The sequence below is a fragment of the Bos mutus genome, chromosome 18 (assembly GCF_027580195.1).
Source record: "Bos mutus isolate GX-2022 chromosome 18, NWIPB_WYAK_1.1, whole genome shotgun sequence".
Taxonomy (NCBI): domain Eukaryota; kingdom Metazoa; phylum Chordata; class Mammalia; order Artiodactyla; family Bovidae; genus Bos; species Bos mutus.
This window is the reverse complement of record NC_091634.1, coordinates 38,379,703-38,395,816: the sequence shown is the minus strand read 5'-3', so window position 1 is coordinate 38,395,816 and position 16,114 is coordinate 38,379,703. Positions and strand designations below refer to the sequence as shown.

Here is a 16,114-nt window from a genome sequence, read left to right as displayed (position 1 = left end):
ACCTAACTTCTGAGTGCCTTGGGGACCAACAGGAGCACTGGAGTCAAATCCCTGAGAAGAGTAAAATAGGAATAATAATAATAAACCCAGGTGGGGTTTTAGTGAGAATTGACACTTGGTCAGAGGCCTGGTGTAAAGGAAGCCCGGCTAGTAGTGACACTCACGTGGTAGCTAACGTGAGGAGGGAGGCCTCTAAAACCTGCCCTGGATTCTCGTTTGTTTCAGGGTCCCGGATCGCGAGTTGGCTGCCGAGTTTCTCAGTCGAAGTGATGCACACCACCAACATTCTAGGCATTACACAGGCAAGCAATTCCCAGCTCAATGCAATGGTAAGGAGCGCTCGCTGCTTTTAGATGGAGCTTATTAATCAGGAGGGAAGGAGATGCTGGAGAGCGTGTGCCATGTGCGTGACCTGGCTGGTCTCACTCTGCTCTGGCAAAATGACAGGGTTTTCAGGGGCATCGTATTCATCGGGACCACTTCAATGCCTGTGTTCTAAAATTGAAACTGACTGACTTGCAGGGAAGGAATGGAGACACAGATGTAGAGGGAGAGGGTGGGACGAGTGGGGAAAGCAGCATCAGCACATGTTCGCTCAGAGGTGTAAGGTGGAGAGCTGCTGAGAGGTTACTGTGCAGCCCGGGGAGCCCAGTGTGGCGCTCTGTGACCACCCGGAGGGATGGGACGGGAGGAGCGGAAGGAGGCTAGGAGAGGAGGGCGTATGTATAATTATGGCTGATTTGCGTGGCTGTATGGCAGAAATTGATATAACGTTGTAAAAACTTTAAAACAAAATTTAAATAATTACCAAGAAAAAAAATTGAAACTGGTTTGGAAGCGAGCCTTCGTTTTACTGATGTGGCAGATAATGTGCCCTTTTCTGAGCACTGCTAGGGGCACTCTTGTGATCTTCGCTAGTCTTGGGACGCCTCTTAATTTTCACCACCAGTATTTGGGGAGTTACTGACTTGAGTGAATGATATGATTTTTGTTAAAAATTGTAGTAGGCCTACCATATGTGTTATTTTGACTCCATCTCCTCCCTTCCCCAAATAAATAACTGAGTATACATTAACACACACCGTTATACATGCATATATGGCTGTGGACGTAAGTGTGTGTGTTTGTACACACAAACACACACACCATGAGATGCTGCGCATGCTCTTGGCTCATTCAAGGATATTGTCCAAATACTTCAAGATTCTGTGTATTTTCTAAAGCTTTGTCATCTGATCTTCACTGATTCACTAATTCACTAATGAAATTTAGTGTTCATTATGATGATAAATGCAAGAGTCTTAAAAATCTAAACTGTGTTATTCCTGCCCGAATAGGGCCTCTGGTTGACATGGGCAGGCCTGGCCAGTACTTTAGAAAGTCATTGGTTCATTTGTTTGTCCATTAACTTATCTTAGTGTATTTATTCAACAAATGTGTAGTGAAAGCCTGTTCCTAAGATGGGCTCTGTGCTGTTTCAACAAATTGCGTAGCACCTGGAGTGTCAACAGGGTGGACAGGAGTCCTACTTTCGAGAAGTGTGACTTCTTCATGTGGGGAGAGAGGGAGACCGACTGTAAACATAGACGAGGTCATTGCCAGTGGGGATGAGGGCTTTGCAGGCTGTAGGGCAGGTCATGTTGAGTGGTGAGCACAGACTGTTCTAGAAGAGACATTCAGAGAAGACTCAAGAGGTGATATTTAAGCTGAGACAGGAACGGTGAAAAGGAGGTAGAGGAAACAGGTGCATGGCCATGAGGTGACAATGTTCTGGAAACTAAGGGAAGTGATTGTGGTTGGAGCGTGTGGATCAAAAGCAAGACTGTGACATAATCGAGGTTGCAGAGCAGGTCATTTGGGGATGTGTAGGCCACAGTGCAGTTTGGATTCTGTAATGAAATGACTGTTAGTGGGCCATTTGGGGCTTTTTTTCCCCTCCCCCAGGTGACTGTGACTGATAGGACCGTTAGCAGAGGATAATTTACTTCTGAGAGAATGACATTTATGGGGTGGAAATGGAACCAGCAAGACCAGTTAGGAGGCTGTTGCAGTAGTTCAGGCAAAAAAGGATGGTGGCTTGGACCAGGGTTTTGGGAATTAAGATGAAAAGAAATGGCAGATTGAAGGCTTTTTGAAAATGAACTGATAGGACTTGACAGTGCTTTTGGTTTGGATGTAGGGTAGTGGGGCGAGGGGAGGGTTGGTTTTCGTTAAGCAACCGAGCAGACAGTTGTACCAGGTATTGAGATGGGCAGGACTGAGGGAGGAGCAGGTGAAGGACCTCAGCCTTCTGTTTGGCTGGGGATGTTGGGGTGTCCGTGAGTCAGCCAAGTAGAGATGTCAGGTAGACAGTTGTGGACCTCAAGAAAGAGATCCAGCTGGAGAGAAACATTTGGGAGCTTTACGTCGTAGGGGACTGGATCTCTTCAGGGGAAAGAAGGTGGCTCACAAAGAGAAGAGGGCTCAGGGCTGAGGTCTGGCAGAGAGAGAGGAGCTGTGGCGGCGATTGGGAAGGAAGGAAACCGCAGGAGAAGAGGCAGGTCAGGTGTGTGGTAGTTCTTAGCAGATGAAGTCAGAGATGCATCTTGAGTGTGGCAGAGTGGAGGTGGTTATCAGCTGGAGAGGAACAAGCAGTTTCCATGGCTTGAGGGGTTGAATTCTAGATTGTTGGATGGGAAAATGAGTGGGAGCTGAAGACACTCAGTAGCTGGCAGTGTGTTACAAGATGGTACAAAGAAGTAAGGTGGTTGCTTAATAGGGGTGTGCCATCAGAGGAGTTTTGGTTGATTTTTTTTTTCTTTAAGATTTTGAGCAGGCCATTCATTGATCCACAAATTTCAGAACCTGTAGGGAATTTCCCTGGTGGTTCAGTGGTTAGGACTCCATGCTTCCACTTCCACTGCAAGGGGCATAGGTTCCGTCCCTGGTCAGTGAAATAAGATCCCACTTGCTTTGAGCCATGACCAAAAACACCCCCAAAATCAAAAAACAAAACCTGTAGAGTATCTGGTGAAGTCACACTCCTGTCCTTGCCGCCATCTGCCCAGACTCCCTCCTCTCAGGGAATAACAATTTTGATTAGTTTTTTCTGTGTTGTGTTCTTTCACAGTGTTTACATACACACAGAAGCAAGCGCGAAGTGTGTATTCTTTTTCTTTTCCCCACGGGCCATCTTTTTTCTTCTACTTTTTGTTGTTTGTTGTTCAGCTGCTCAGTCGTGTCTGATTCTCTGAAACCCCATGAACTGCAGCATACCGGGCTTCCCTGTTCTTCACTGTCTCCTGGAGTTTGCTCAAACTCATATCCATTGAGTCAGTGATGCCATCCAACCATCTCATCCTCTGTTGCCCCCTTCTCCTCATGCCCTGAATCCTTCCTAGCATCAGAGTCTTTTCCAGTGAGTCACATACCATACCCTTAACCACTTTTAAGTGTACAGTTCAATGGTATTAAATATATTCATGTTTTTATGCAACTCTCACCACCATCCATTTCCAGAACTCTTCATCTTACAAAACTGAAGCCCTAACCCAATAAGCAGTAACTCTCCATTCCCTCCTTCCTAGCCCCTGGCAACCACCATTCTCCTTTCTTTATGAATTTGACTTTAAGGACCTCATTTAAACAGAATCATAAATTTTTTGTGTGTGTGACTGGCTTATTTTACTAAGCTTTGTGTCCTCAAGGTTCAGCTGTGATGTAGCATGTGTCAGTTTCCTTCCTTCTTAAGGCTGAATAAATATCCGCTTGTATGGATAGACCACATTTGGCTTGTCCATTCATCTGTCAGTGGACACTTGGGTTGCTTCCATGTGTTAGCTATCGTGAGTAATGGGACTACGAATATGGGTGTACAAATAAATCTCTCTTTGAGACCCTGTTTTTAGTTCTTTTCTGTACCCAAGAGTCTTTTTAAAAAGATTCTAAAGCATGCTTGGTTTGCAAATAGGAATGATCACTAGACGGGGAGAGATTGATGGTACAGAACAAAGTTAACTGAAGGCACAGTTCTTGAGGTGGAGGATGGGGTGGGCGCCAGAGCCAGGAGAGAGGCATTCATTCACCTTGGTTGGGGGACGAATGGACATGGCTGCAGGCATGTCATTTTGAGAAACAGTTTTTTTTTTAAAGGCATGGCTCATAGTAACCATTTAGGTAGAAGCAACCTACGTGTCCATAAGAAATGAATGGATTATGAAAATGGTCTGTTCACACAATGGGAGTATGATTCAGCCAGCCAAAAAACTTTGAGGATATTGTGCTAAGTGAAATCAGCTAATTACCAAAAAAGACAAATACTGCATGATTCCACTCACATGAGGTATCTAAATTACTCAGACTCTTAGAAACAGGAAGTAGAATGGCTGCCTGGGGAAGGGGGAGTGGGGAGTTGCCATTAAGTGGGTGTTAGAGTTGTGGTCTTGCCAAGATGAAGGCATCTGGAGATGTCTTGCACAGCAGTGTGTGTGTAGTTAACACTGCTGTACACTTAAAAATGGTTAAGATGGGTGATTGTATATTATTTTGACCATTACAAAAGACCAGGCTTCCTGCTGGCTTCTGCTGTCTCAGTGAAGCGCTCAGTCAGGTCATCAGCGGAGAGAGAGAGAGTAACGTCGTGAGGGCAGATGGCCTGGGAATGTGGCCGCCCCGATGCTCTGCGTGGGTACTTAAGGCTCAGTCAGCTGTTGAAGCTCTTCAGGCTGATCACCTCACCTGCCCCCTTAAAAAAAGTCAGAATCCATGGGCGCATAAACCTCCCAGGAATGAGAATTACCTTGAAGTTGATGTGTTTAGAATTCTAGACAGACAGGTCTTGGTGTTCTTCCTCCCCATCCACAGTGGATTGGAATAGTCTATTTTTAGCACAACTAATTTACTGGCACAATATATTTTTTATAAAGATCTAATGTATCGTTTGCTGCATTTTCTGGGAGAAATGCTTTGGACTTACTTAATTTGGGAAATGAAGAGGGAGCTGTTTATGAATAGAGAAGAATGTTATTTGATTATCCAGGTTGTTGTGGACTGTTGCCCAGTTAGCTTTGACTTGACCTGGGTTTTGAAAGATTATCAACTCATGTTCATAGAAACAATACAGGGATCCCAGGACAGCAGAGCACCAGGTCCTTCTGTGCTACACACGTGTCTTGCCCTCTCTGCCCCAACAGTGACCCAAGCAAAACTTTAAGCAGGTTTCAGCCTGGTCTTTCCTCTCTCGGTCTGACGTTGAGACACATTCCCCCTCTTTCTACAGTTACGACAACATGGTCCTCTCCCAACAGTAGACTTTCTTGTCTCCCCGAGGCAGTTATATTTTTCCTCCTCATTTTTTCTTTTGATCATTGGGACTTTTTCCACATATAAAACCCTGAATATAAGTGTTTATAAAATAAATATACATGCATGAGAAAAAAATGTGGAGCTGCTCAAATGAAAGTCCAGGTGGTGGCGTGCAAGATCTCCGCCTGCTCCCCTCTGTACGTGTGGCCAACCTAGAGCCCTGATGGCCTCTGACATTTCTAGAGTGCAGTTTGAGAACTTTAGCTCTTGAGCAGTATTAGCAATTACATTCTTTAGAATCTTAGCTGCACCTCACCCCCTCCCCACCCCCGCCGCCCCTGCTGGGCAAAGTGTAACTCCCATATGGTAAGTTCAGAGTTTTTAGTAACCATCTCTATGAGTTTCGTCAGACCCATTCAGTGGTGTAACAGCACCATAATCAAAGTGCAGGGCAGCTCCATTCCCCCTCCCCTCAGATTCCATTGTGCCCCTTTGTAATCACTTCTGCTTCTACCCCCAGCCTTTCGGAACCACCTATAAGTTTTCTACCCTTATAATTTTGCTTAGTCTGGAGTGTCATAGAAATGGAATCCTTGGATTGTAAAGAATCTGCCTGCAATGTGGGAGACCCAGGTTCGATCCCTGGGTTGGGAAGATTCCCCTGGAGAAGGGAATGGCAACCCATTGCAGTATTCTTGCCTGGAGAATCCCAGGAAAAGAGGAGCCTGACAGGCTAGAGTCTGTGGGGTCGCAAAGAGTCGGACACGACTGAGCAACTAACACTGTCACTGTTTTACAGCGCATAGCCTTTTGAGTGGAACATCTTTCACATAACACATTTGAATTTCATCTATTGTTCCTTCTAGGAATATATAACTTTAAGGAGAATATGTTTGTATCCTGTTACTGAGCTTTTTTTTTTTTTTGGTGCCAAAACCCAGGATTGAATAAAATGAACACTTTTTAAAGCTAAATATTATAATTCAGTCTGCCTCAGAGTCGTATTTCTGTGCTTTTTTTATTTGGAGTTGATGCCGTCACCAACTTTTCTGTTTGGCCTTCTGGAGGAGTCCTAAGTGTGAGGGTGATCTGCAGCACGGCAGTGGCCCCCGTCCTTGTGTTTTCACGGCAGGTCACCGGGTTCATTGCCCAGAGCCTGCCTCACCCCGTGACCTCAGGGAGTAACTGTTGGGAGTGACCGCTTCTGTGGCCTCTTTGTTTCCCTCCAGGCTCATCAGATTCAAGAGATGTTTCCCCAGGTGCCATACCACCTGGTACTACAAGACCTCCAGCTGACACGCTCAGTTGAAATAACAACAGACAACATTCTGGAAGGACGGATTCAAGTACCTTTTCCCACACAGGTAAACTGAGGGTTCAGGCATGACAAGTGAATTCTGTCCTTACCAAGGTTTAATCTTCTAAATTAACTTTTTAGTTACTTAACAGCTGAGTATCATTTATGACTTGATGAAGGGTTTCTGTAAATTCCCTAACTTTCCAAATTATGATTGAGAACAGACTCATCCAGGAGGCTTGGCTGAAGACAAGGACACAAACATTTGGCTGATTTTTTATGCAGATGTATACCCCAAACCAGTTTGCCCTCACCAGTCATAGTATCAGTTCACTTTTCGGCAAGGATTGGCAGTCTTTTTCTAGCAGATTGAAGTATTTTAGGCCTTGCAAGCCATGCATTATCTGTTGTAACTTCTTAATTCCATGCTGCAGTGCTGAAGTAGCCGTGGACAATATGGAAATGAATGTATGCGACTGTGTTCCAGTCAAACTTTATTTACAGAAACCATTGGAGTAACTTGTCCTATCGGCTGCGGTTTGCCAGCCCTGGCGTGGGAGACAGCACCCTTTGTCCTCAGCTGGCTTTGCACATCAGTGTAGCTTTCCACTGGTATAGTTCCTCTCTGTGTGAGGCTTGTAGTTTTGACTTTTTAAAAAAAGGTCCTGTCTCCTGGCCCATCATAAAACCTCTTTGATGGGTACAAGAAGTATTGACATTTTAAAGACAAGCTTTCCAGCAGGACCAAGGAATGAATATGTGATTAGAGTATCATAAGAGCTTCCCAAGTGGCTCAGTGGTAAAGAATCCACCTGCCAATGCAGGAGATGTGGGTTGCATCCCTGGGTCAGGAAGATCCCCTGGAGGAGGAAACAGCAACTCACTCTGGTATTCTTGCCTAGAGAATCCCATGGCCAGAGGAGCCTGGCGGGCTACAGTCCATGGGGTCACAAAGAGTCAGACACGACTAAGTGGTTGAGCCACATGCAGGCTATCATATACCAAAAAATTACTCAGTTTTTATATACCAAAACATGGAAATCTGTTAGTAAAAATCTTAAAATGTGAGAATCTTTGAAGAGGGAATAAGCCTGGAATTGGTAGTCGAAGGGGTTGAGGTATTAGAGGTGGCTGTATGTTCCTTACCTGTAGGAACTGGCTGTGGCTCTGGGAGCAGACTCTGAGAAGGATTTGGATGCCAGTAGTTAATTTGAGAAGTGTTCTGGGAACCATGCAGTACTTCCCTGGTGGCTCAGATGGTAAAGAATCTGCCTGCAATGCAGGGGACCTGGGTTCAGTCCCTGGGTTGAGAAGATCCCCTGGGGAAGACAATGGCTACCCACTCCAGTATTCCTGCCTGGAGAATTCCATAGGCATAGGAGCCTGGCGGACTGTAGTCCATGGGATCGTAAAGTTGGACATGACTGAGTGACTAACATTTTCTGGGAACCATGGGAAGGAGTCTAGGAAACACAGGCAGCAGGTGGGACCGTGAGGTGGGTTAAGGATTTGTTGTCCAGCAGGTCAGCATCGAGGGTGTCTAGAGCTCGGGGCCGCTGGAGCCTTCTGGGATCCAGTGCAGAATTCACTATACACCAGTTCCCATCAGTTGTCGGCAGAGGGCTTCCTCTGAGGAGCGCAGAGTTCCCTCACACAGCCAGAGTGAGTCCTTGGGCGATGAAATACAGAAAGCGGCCAGCCAGCACCGAGGGGACAGGCCTGCAGGGGTGAGGGCAGGTCCCGAGGCGTCTGCCGTGTTGGCCGGGGGCTCAGCCTGGCTGAGTGTGAGGACAGCGACACCGGTTGGCAGGACGTCGAGGCGGATGAGATGACCGTGCAGGGCTTTTCCAGTGTCCTGTCTGTCCTGCTGTTGCGTTTGCTGTTGTCATGCAGTTGTTATTACTGAAAGGGAAATTAAACACTGATAACTCTCGGACTTAGGCCTCGGACTCCTTTGTCGGGTCATTAATCCAGCATTCTCATGTCTTGGATGCCGGGGATTAGTTGAACTCAGCCTGCTGGGGCTGTAGCTCCTCCCCGCCACCCCCAGCCCCACCTGTACCTGTTCCTTGAGTTCAGAGCGGCTCTGCATTGTCTGTGCTTCTGTCTCTCTTTCAGCGGTCAGAGAGCATCAGGCCCGCGTTGAACAGCCCTGTGGAAAGGCCAAACGGCGAGCAGGAGGACGGAGAAGCCTCTGTTCAGGTAAGGCCTGTGCCCTAGACAGCGTGGAGGAGTGGGGTGGGCACCTGGCGGTGGGCTTCATCCACCTCTGATGTTGGTGTGACAGCGCTCGAGTAGTGAGCAGGCCGTGTGCCAGTCCTATCTCAGCATGTGAGGCTAACAGACCTCACTGTGCCCGGGTGTGGCCGGCAGCCCACTCCCTGGGGACTGTCCTCAGGACCTGGAGGAGAAAGGGGCCATGCTCTCCTGGCCGGGCCTGCCACCATGAACTTGAGTGTAGCTCTAGGAAGGGTGTGGTGGGGCTGGGCCCAGGACTTGGGGTGACCACGCGGGCCCACTCTCCAGAGCCGAGGTCATCAGGTTATTCTCCCCTACACCTCTCTTGTTGAGCTCAGCATTTGCAGGAACTTCCACACATTTCACAAACAGGAGACCCCTGGGATGGGGGGAAGCATGGTTATCTTGGGAACCAACTCTGTCTAGATAACCACTCTGGGTGACCTGGGGTGAGTGCCCCCAACCGAAAACAGCTCCCTTGTCCGGGGTGCAGGGCAGAGGTACCTCCACCCCGAGCTCTTCACCCTACAGCCTGGGGGTGCCAGTTCACATTCGTTTTCTGTAATTCTCATTTGCTTATCAATGACCATACATGCTGGAAACTTTCTTAAGGGACTGAAAATCCCCAAGCAACCTTGTCTTTGCATTTCCTTGTGTGCGTGAGATGTGTGGGACTCCCCACACAGGGAAGAGGTCCGAGGACAGCACCGCCTTCCCTCCAGTGGGAGTCAGGGCTCTGGGAGCAGCCGCTTTCACCTCACGTGTCTTTCCCTACAAACAAGAAACACTAAACACTCCTAAGACTTCTTCAGATCTGTTGCTGAGTTAAAATGTTCATGTCCGAATCTGTAGCTGGGTTGTGCAGTATTTGTAAAATAGTGTCTGGCTTCTGAAGAAGGGGATCATTGCTTTTCCAGGTTTTGTAGCTGGCTTAGCTCTGATTTAGAGGCTGGGCTTACTGGGTGGCCTTGTGGGTGGGTACAGCACATTCAATTTGTCTTGATTTCCCAACTTTCTTTTCAGAGCGAGCCTGAAGGTTTCTGACTTTTTTTTTTTTTTAATGTAGTGAAAGGAAAGTACTTGTTTCACAAAGAAGCTTGCTATATAACACTTTTGGCTGTTCTCAGGAAATAATAAGTTCTTGGAAAACAGACAGTCATTTAATAAACACCTCGATTTAGCCCAGTCAGCCGATCAGCTCTGCCCATTAATTCGAGGCCTTCCCTCTGCCCAAGCTCAGGCCTGCATGGGTCAGGCTTGGAGGCCTGTGGGGGCCTGGGGGTGGGCTTCCATGCCCTTCCTTCCATCTCTGCCTCCACCTCCACTCATTGGCTCTTCTTCCCAACTCCTCTAGGATCAGACTCAGGAGGGGAGAGGGTTAGGATGGGCCATGTGACCCCAGGGTGGGTGGGTGGGTGGGTGTGTTACAGCTGTTACTTTAGAGATCTTTCTGTCCTGTCTAGCACCAGAAACCTTGAGTATTCTTCCTTTGAACTTGGACTGTCTTTCAACAGCCAGCCCTTACTTCATGGGGCCCCCTCACCCCTTCCAGTGGCCCTCTTGGGCAGTCTTTCAGCAGCCTTGGGCTGGATCCTCCCGTAGGACCCATGTCTCCTCCCCAGAGCACACACAGCAGTGCCTTATGGTTGGCGGACCTTAAAGTTGCTCCCATCAAAGCCTTTTTAAAATCTGCTACAAACCAGTTTCTTCCTGTTAGGCTTCTCAGGTGCGTGTTAGTCATCACCGGCCCCCATGTCCCCCAACATCTAGGGCATGTAAGTCAGGCCCCAGGATTCTCTTGAAGTTCCTCCCTTGCTGATCTGAGAAGCTGGAGAAGCGCTCCCACCCGAAACTCTTAAAAATAGGCCTTTCAGCCGCTTGCTCCTCAACTCTGTCTTCACCTTGGGCTGATGCTGGCCAGCCTGGGTCTGGAAGCCCGAGCAACACAGACGGCCCCTAACCGAGCCTGCGGAGGGCCTTGGGCACTGTCCTGACCTTCACAGCTGCAGCTATAATGGAGAGAGCCCCATTATCACATCCTGTGACTCAAGCACAGTATCTCATGTCTGTTTTAAAAAAGATACTAAGAATTTACCCTTCTTATCTGCCTAGCTGTTCTCAGAGTCAAATGAGGGTATAAAATTTGTGTAGTACATGTGGTAACTTGTTGAAATTTTAAAGCTGTAAGTAGTGGTGAACAGAAAATTCCCAGAACAAATTAGTAGTTAACTTGTGTGTCTTCCGAGAGTACAGTTTCAAGGTGCTTCTGTTTTCTATATAGTAATCCTTCACTTACTCCCCAATGTTAAACATGCCGTGGTGAGTCAGGCCCTGCCCATCAAGAACCCCTGTCTGCTGACATGTGTTTGTCGGTCCCTGCCTGGCAGCCTGTCTCCTTTGGGGTCTAGAAGAGCATCACGAGGGGCTCCAATCAGGTGGGGACTGGATTGCTCATGGCAACCCCTTGCTTCCTGTGTCCAGACCGAGCGGGTGCCGCTGGACCTCAGTCCTCGGCTGGAGGAGGCGTTGGACTTCGGCGAGCTGGAAGCGGAGCCCAGTGAGGGGGAGGATTTTGAGGCCCGGGGCAGCCGCTTCTCCAAGTCCGCAGACGAGAGGCAGCGCATGCTGGTGCAACGCAAGGATGACCTCCTGCAGCAGGCGCGGAGGTGAGCAGGTCTGCGGTGCCATTGGGGGGCACCTGCCGTCCAGGCCCGGGGCCTGAAAGCCCTTGCCATAGATGCTGGGTTTGGAGAGCTAGCGCCTGTTCCCTACAGTTTCCAATTTCAAGTCTCTGTTGAAAAGCCAGAGGATCTGGTAATACTGGGCCACCCAGTAACCTCTGGCCAGCGCTGCCAGCGTCCCCGATGGGCACTTTCACCAGCCAGAGGATCTGGTAATACTGGGCCACCCGATAGCCTCTGGCCAGCGCTGCCAGCGTCCCCGGTGGGCACTTTCACCCACACTCCCGTGGTTAGCACTTCTGTGCCAGCGTGGTCTAGACCCTTTATGTTAGCTACTCTCTCTTCCTCTTAATTCTAAGAGGGAGCACGGTGATTATCCCCATTAAACAGACTTAAAGCTGAAGAAACCAAGGCCTTGAGGGCCTCATGCCAGCCTGGTGCCCAGCTCCCGAGTCCTCCGTCTTGGCCACTCTGTGCATGGCCAGCCCCGGAGCACCGGCCACATCCCCACAAGGCCCAGCACCGGGTAGGGGCAGCCAGAGGGAGAGTGTTCTCTTGACTTGGCAGGCACTCGGTAGTTAAACATTTGGTGACAGGGCTGGGGTTTTGTTCCCGTGGGTGGGTTTGGTGCCCAGCGCCAGGCTGGTGAGTAGAGACTTCACGCTGTGTGTTAGTTGTGGGGACGGTGGGGGGCCGGAGGAGAGGGAGGGGCTGAGCAGCCTCCACGGCAGAGACCTTCTGCCCCTCCGTTCAGGGCGGGGTGTCTCGTTTATGGGGTGGTGCTGAGTGGCAGCTTCGTAGCCTGACGGGGAAGGGGGAATTACCGAAGCATGTTGTGTGTTTTTGTATGCCTGCCTTCCAGAGCTCCCTGGGTCCCTCACGTGCACCTTTGGTTTTTGGTAGGCGTTTCTTGAACAGAAGCTCTGAAGATGACTCAGCCTCAGAGAGCTGCCTGCCCTCAGAAGGGACAACCTCTGACCCTGTGACCTTGCGTCGAAGGATGCTGGCTGCTGCTGCCGAGCGGAGACTTCAGAAGCAGCAGGCCTCCTAGCGCTGCCTTGCCTTCCTCGGCTGCCTCCGCCAGAGCCGCGTGCCCGGCCTGCTGAAGAGGCCTGTCCCCAGTTGTGCCTGCTGTGTGAAGAAGCGGGCTTGACTGCATCACCGCTGTATAAAGCATGTGGTCTTAATAGTGTTTGGACAGCTGACAGATTTAATCCTTTTTTGTAATACTTTCTATGTGACATTTCTCTTCCCTTAGAAACACTGCACATTTTAACTCTAGGCATGATCTCTTCTGCATTGACTGGACTTTGGAGGGGTGGGGAGGATCAGGAGGAAGTGGGCAACCAAAGACCTGAAGCGGGCAATGTCCATGACTGCCTTATGCAGAAGTCATAACAGATGCCGGTGTCTTTAGCTCCAAACGTGGCAGGAAGCGTGGTGCAGCAGATGGGGGTTGGAGGCAGGGGGATCCATACAAAGCAGCGTGCAGATGGACAGCCAGAGCCTGACTCCACACCGCTGGGGAATTTCTGCTGTCCAGCTGCTGTTCTTAGTGAGGAGGCATTCAGAATGTCAGAGTGAGGCCAGAGCTACGGGCTTCTGGACCCCTGGGCCGGCGGGGCATCATGGAAAAACCGTGTTTGGTTCAATACCTGGAGCAGAGCAGGGGAAAGCCCAGGGATGTGGTGTGAGGAGGTGACAGTTGTGTCCCAGGATATCCGGGACTTTCCGAGCCCTGTCCAGAGCTGGCTTTACTTCAGTTAATGCTGGTGCTCCTCCATCTATGAGTATGCCCTGTGTGTCCATCCTCTCCTCTCTGTATTTCAATGTCCCCTGCCCACCTGCTCCCAGACATGGGGAAGGTCAGCACTGACAGGGTTAAGCAGCAAGCTTTGGTTCGTGGTTTTAATTCCTTGGTGAAGTCAATTAGGCAGTGCCAAAGGCTGTGGGTTTGGTCTTTGGGGGATGGGAGAGTACTTCTTGGAGGGCTTCATTGAAGAAATAAATGATACCTTTTGTATCTTTCTTCCCTGGAACCCTTCATTTTCATAACTGTGTTGGTTAAAAGGTAAGGTGTTGCGTCCACCTGCCTTGGAGCAGACCCAGATCTGAACTTTTTCAAATCCTTGACAAATTTCACTTGAAGGGTTTGAAACACGCAATCATAGCTTACATAGTTCAGTTTTATGTCCTACTGGATTAAGGTTTTTTTTTTTTAATGTTTGAAAGCATAGTTTTATGGTAGTCCTTTTGGGAAGAATCCAGTATTACCTAAAATTGGCAAAGTTAAATGTATTTTACATAACAAAGTTTTTAGGATGTTGAGAAGTAACTGAAAATAGAGCGATGAGTACGTGTTTAGGCTGAGATAATTTATTTCAATAAATCTTTCAAAAGCCTTATCTTGAAATGCTGTTAGTAAATTTCTGTGATTTTTTTTCTTTTTAAATTTGTTTTGCTGAGAGCATAGCTATTTGTTTTTACTGTAAAACAACAACAATAATAATAATAAAAAGCAAACTGTCCTAGTGTGGTGTTGTGTGTGGCTTGGAGCTCAGGCAGTTTTCTTCAGAAGTGCAGAAATTAGGTCGTGTTTTGATTTCGTGTGTTCTGTTTTGGTTGGTGGGTTTTTCTTTATAATTTTATGTGTGTGTGATGTGCACCTTTAAAGATGACACCAGTTCCATGTGTTCTTATGTTTCAGATGTGTGAAAAGAGAATGTTTTGGAGTCAATTTTAGAGAGTCCTGAAACAATGGAATACAACAGCATGACAGTGATCACAGGAGAGACATACCTTTAAAACGAGCCCAAAAGAGAAGTCCTAAACTCACCCTGAGATTTTATACCTGCATAGGAAAGGATTCTGTGTACTTACTGCCTCTTGGCTTCTGTCACTTCTTGGGGATATCTGGGACAGACTAAAGGCAAGGGCAGGATGCTAGGCCAGCCCCCCAGTTCCATGGGGTGGCCCCCCGCCCCCAGCCCCTTGGCTGTGCCAGCTTCTCCAGCGTGCTCGCAGTGGAGGCCAGGCAGCTGGTTCAGGTTTGTAAGCAGAGGGCGTTTGGGTGCTCTGTGAATGGTGGTGGAGGTGCCCTTGCCCTCTCTGGGCTCTTCTGGAAGTGGTCTCCCTCACTCCCTTCATTTTCTTTTGACCCTTTTGACATCTTGGGTTCCCAGTTTGGTTTTTTTCCTCTCTAATTTTGAGGCTTTTATGTACCATAGAGATCCATGATCTTCGTGGATATTTTAGTTCTGTTAATGTGAATTCTGGGTGTGCAGGTGGCCGCATGGACCTGGCTTCCCACTTGAGCTGGGTAGATCGTGTGCTCTTCGATCTTTGGCCAGCAGATTTGGTCCTCTCTGGTAAAGCTGAGAGCTCTGTGGAGCAGGGCCTCGCATGCACAAGGAGCCCTGGCCCTGCTGCCCAGCTAGGTCAAGGGACAACTCAGCCTGCCTGCCTCTGGACACCTTCATCTCCTGTCTCCTCACCCCTTCTTTTTCTTAGGAGTGGTTCTGAACCTGACTGCACATTAGAGTCACTTGGGGAGCATCTGGAAACCATGACGCATAGGCTCCACCCCCACGTGTCTTGTTCTAATAATTGAATTGGTCTTTCCCTGCACCCTTTCATAGCAAAATGCTTCTGGATTCCATTTTAAGTAAGGGCAAAGAAACGTCTGTTGTTTTTAGCTACAGAATTCACAAGCAAATTGGGCAAGGACCCTGTTACCCTATGGCTCCTTTTTTGAGAAATTCAGGTGATGCCACGTGTAGAAATCATGGTATCCTTCAGCCTTTCATCTGTAACGCACCCCCCACCCCCCAGACCAGTGTCCTGAAGTCAAGCTTCTCAGTCAAGTCCTGACAGCACAGGGTTCCCATCAACTGAGATGGTGCGCCTCCTTCTGCAGATAAGTTGTGTTGAGGGAAGCTGGTGGGAAAAGCCCTGGGGGAGGGCCGGGCCTGGCTGGCTCACCAGCAGGCTTGTCCTGGCTCAGGAGCTCCTGGATCCATTCTTTGTAACAGAAGGGGACTAGCCTCTTATTACTCCACGATCTCTGCAGCAGTCAGTATCAGCCCCTACCCTCCATCCTCACCAGATTTAAAAGGCCACTGGCAGTGCCAGGGAGAGGCCTTCCTGGGCTGCTGGTGTGTGGAGGATTCTGCTTAACTGACCTCACCCAGCCCCTGCCATCTCCTGGGTGGAGTGCTTGACTGCTTGGCTACTAAGTGATCCAAGGACATGACACAAGGATTTTGCTGAGCTGTGTTCCCTCCAGGTCCCGGCCTCAACTGACTTGCAGTTTAATTGCAGCAGAAACGTGGCAACCCAGAGGAATCGAGAACCGACTCCGTGCGCCAGGCTGTGCTGGTCTCAGTCGTCCCGTGTTAGGCCTGCTGGGGACTGCTGGCATCCAGATACAACAGGGGAGGCTGAACTGACTGAGTGCACATGACCCTTTGGGTGCAGAGGGCTGGGGCAGTTTGGCCTCATCCTTGGGACCACCCATTATGCTGTGGTGGAGCCCGGGGTACAGGATCACGTATTAGGAGACTTGGGATTACCTGCCCTTCCAATGAGGGGGTGCTGGACCAGGAGGAAGGGGGCA

At 48.9% G+C, this 16,114-nt stretch overlaps 1 protein-coding gene across 1 annotated transcript in view; it reads left to right on the top strand.

Moving 5' to 3' along the window:
- AMFR (autocrine motility factor receptor) overlaps nt 1–14,027 on the top strand; it is a 48,143-nt gene extending 34,116 nt beyond the window's left edge. The window contains exons 10-14 of the mRNA XM_070388406.1: nt 226–329; nt 6,513–6,647; nt 8,699–8,782; nt 11,300–11,484; nt 12,403–14,027. Coding sequence (XP_070244507.1) covers nt 226–329; nt 6,513–6,647; nt 8,699–8,782; nt 11,300–11,484; nt 12,403–12,550 — 656 coding nt within the window. The 3' untranslated portion in view covers nt 12,551–14,027. The remainder of the gene's footprint in view (nt 1–225; nt 330–6,512; nt 6,648–8,698; nt 8,783–11,299; nt 11,485–12,402) is intronic.
- The last annotated feature ends 2,087 nt before the right edge of the window (nt 14,028–16,114 follow it).